The sequence below is a fragment of the Orycteropus afer genome, unplaced genomic scaffold (genome assembly GCF_000298275.1).
Source record: "Orycteropus afer afer isolate SDZICR_OR568_19922 unplaced genomic scaffold, OryAfe1.0 scaffold00259, whole genome shotgun sequence".
NCBI classification, from domain to species: Eukaryota; Metazoa; Chordata; class Mammalia; order Tubulidentata; family Orycteropodidae; genus Orycteropus; species Orycteropus afer.
The window spans coordinates 4,719,296-4,721,418 of record NW_006921846.1 but is presented as its reverse complement, the minus strand read 5'-3'; the positions used below and the strand labels follow the sequence as shown (position 1 = coordinate 4,721,418).

General features: G+C 37.5%; 1 protein-coding gene across 1 annotated transcript in view; it reads right to left on the bottom strand.

Annotated features, from left to right (window-relative positions):
- Positions 1-2,123, bottom strand: part of DOCK11 (dedicator of cytokinesis 11) — a 165,764-nt gene that overhangs the window by 88,673 nt on the left and 74,968 nt on the right. Inside the window, 1 exon segment of the mRNA XM_042782197.1 lies at positions 534-650. Coding sequence (XP_042638131.1) covers positions 534-650 — 117 coding nt within the window.

Below are 2,123 nucleotides of genomic sequence, written 5' to 3'. Positions count from 1 at the left end.
GACTCGACGGCACATAACAACAACAACAACAACAACAATGGGACCCCAGAAATGAGACTATCAGGGGAAGGGAGAAGTAAAGGAATAGTGCTTAGTCCCTGGTGCCTAACATTTGAAAGTTAAGAAATTTTTGTTTGGTTTTCAGGTTGGAAAAATATATGAAGGCACATAACAAAAGCAAATCTTAACAAACATTAGGTACAAGAGATTCTTAATGTTTCCCTAGTTCCTTGCCACTCAAAGTGTTGTCCTAGGACCAGAAGCAAGCAAAAGCGTGTCAGAAATGCAGAACCTCAAGCCCTGCCCATGGCTGACTGAATTAGAATCTGCATCTGAGCAAATTCCTCAGGTGATTCACGTGCATGTTAATGTTTGAGAAGTACTGCTCTAGGGGAAAGAGCCCACCTGCTAAAATGGCATGCAATACTGTACTATTAAGGTTGAGAGCAGATAGCATATGACCCCAATTCCAAGTACATGCCATAAAACAGGACAAACTATCAAGATTCCAATAGAAGCACATCACTACTTACAGAACTAGGCATGGCTGCACAAGAATACAAGGTATCCCGACCTGCTAATCGCTGTATATTTTCCAAAAGCAGTCCAACAAATGGGAGGTACAATTGTGCTATTTTAGCTTGTTGGTTCTGAAAAATAATTATCAAAAGTTACAATAGCCATGGAGGATGGATGAACCTTGAAACTATTGCCCTAAGATAATCTTTATCCCTTAAAAAGTCTTCTTAAAACTCAAAAATAGTTTAGATGAAATAGTTTTGTTTTGTTTTTTCAAATCTGCTTCGAGCACTATGTTCTGTTAAGAACTACCTCTCTGGGATCAAACTGACAACAGCAACTTGAAAGATTAGACAGGAACTTTAGGGGCAGTGACTTGATGCTAATGAAGGAAGAATAACTCAGAAAAGGAGAGTGAGAATAGTTGCCAACTCAAAGAATATAATCAATGCCCCTAACTGTACTTGTAGAAACTGTTGAATTGGCATTATGTTTTGCTATGTATATGGCTCAACAGCAGCAGCAAAATAAAGTTTAGAAGAAAAAAACAGTTCTAATAGGTATATAATTTTTATATATTACACTAAACAGCTGGCTCCACATATCAGTTTAAAAGCTAAAAAAGCTGGAAAACATCCACAACAAATTAGTGAGGCATGAGTCTATATAGTCTCCAAACTAATTACCACAGAACTTTATTCGCATTTGGAATTATATACGATGTCGAGTCAAATTACATTCCTCAAACATAACTACATAAACAAAAGATTCTTTAATAGAAGTTGACCTATTTGAGGTTGATATTAGTCCTGTTCTTAATTCCAGTGAGAGTTAAGCTTCATGGGAGCAGGGACCGTGTCTGTCTTGTTCCCTGCAGCATCCCCAGTGGCTGCATACACTAGCTGAATGAATGAATGAATAAACCGAGGAAGTGAAAAGGCAGGGAATAACTGTATTCATTCAAGCAACATTTTTTGCTTTGATTAGAGCTGCAATTAAAATAGTGTGATATAGAAACCCTAATTTTAAGACTAGGGAGACTGTTATATTTGTAAATATGTAAGTAAAACTGAGTGCTGCTGGTCTTAATGGTCTTCCTCTACAAATTTACTTGTTGCTTTCCTCAGCTGTAGGCATCCTTCTCCGCCATGGACATACATTCAAATCAGAGAAAGCAGTGGCTGTGATGGCACAAAGGTTGCCCTCCATATTTTAGGACCTTATGAGGTACACCTGGAGACTGAGAGGCCCTATCTATTAGTCTGCTGACATTTTCTGCAAAATTTTCAAATACTTTGAGTTATGCATTGATTATCCTCTGTCTCTTTTGACAGACATGCACATATGATATATGTGTACTGTTTATGTAAAATTTTCTTACATTTCATTTCAAGACTAAGTTGTCTTTCAACTTTGAATAATGATGTGAAAATAGCTCAGCATACAGTATATGACAACTTTCCCCCACCCCCAAGCCTATTCCCTAAGTGCTTTGGAATGGAGATAAGTGTATAGATACGTATGTATGTGTATACTTCCAGGCAAATCCCTAGGTTAATGGACATCCAACTTAGGGACAACTCCTATTTGCCCTTTAATGATAT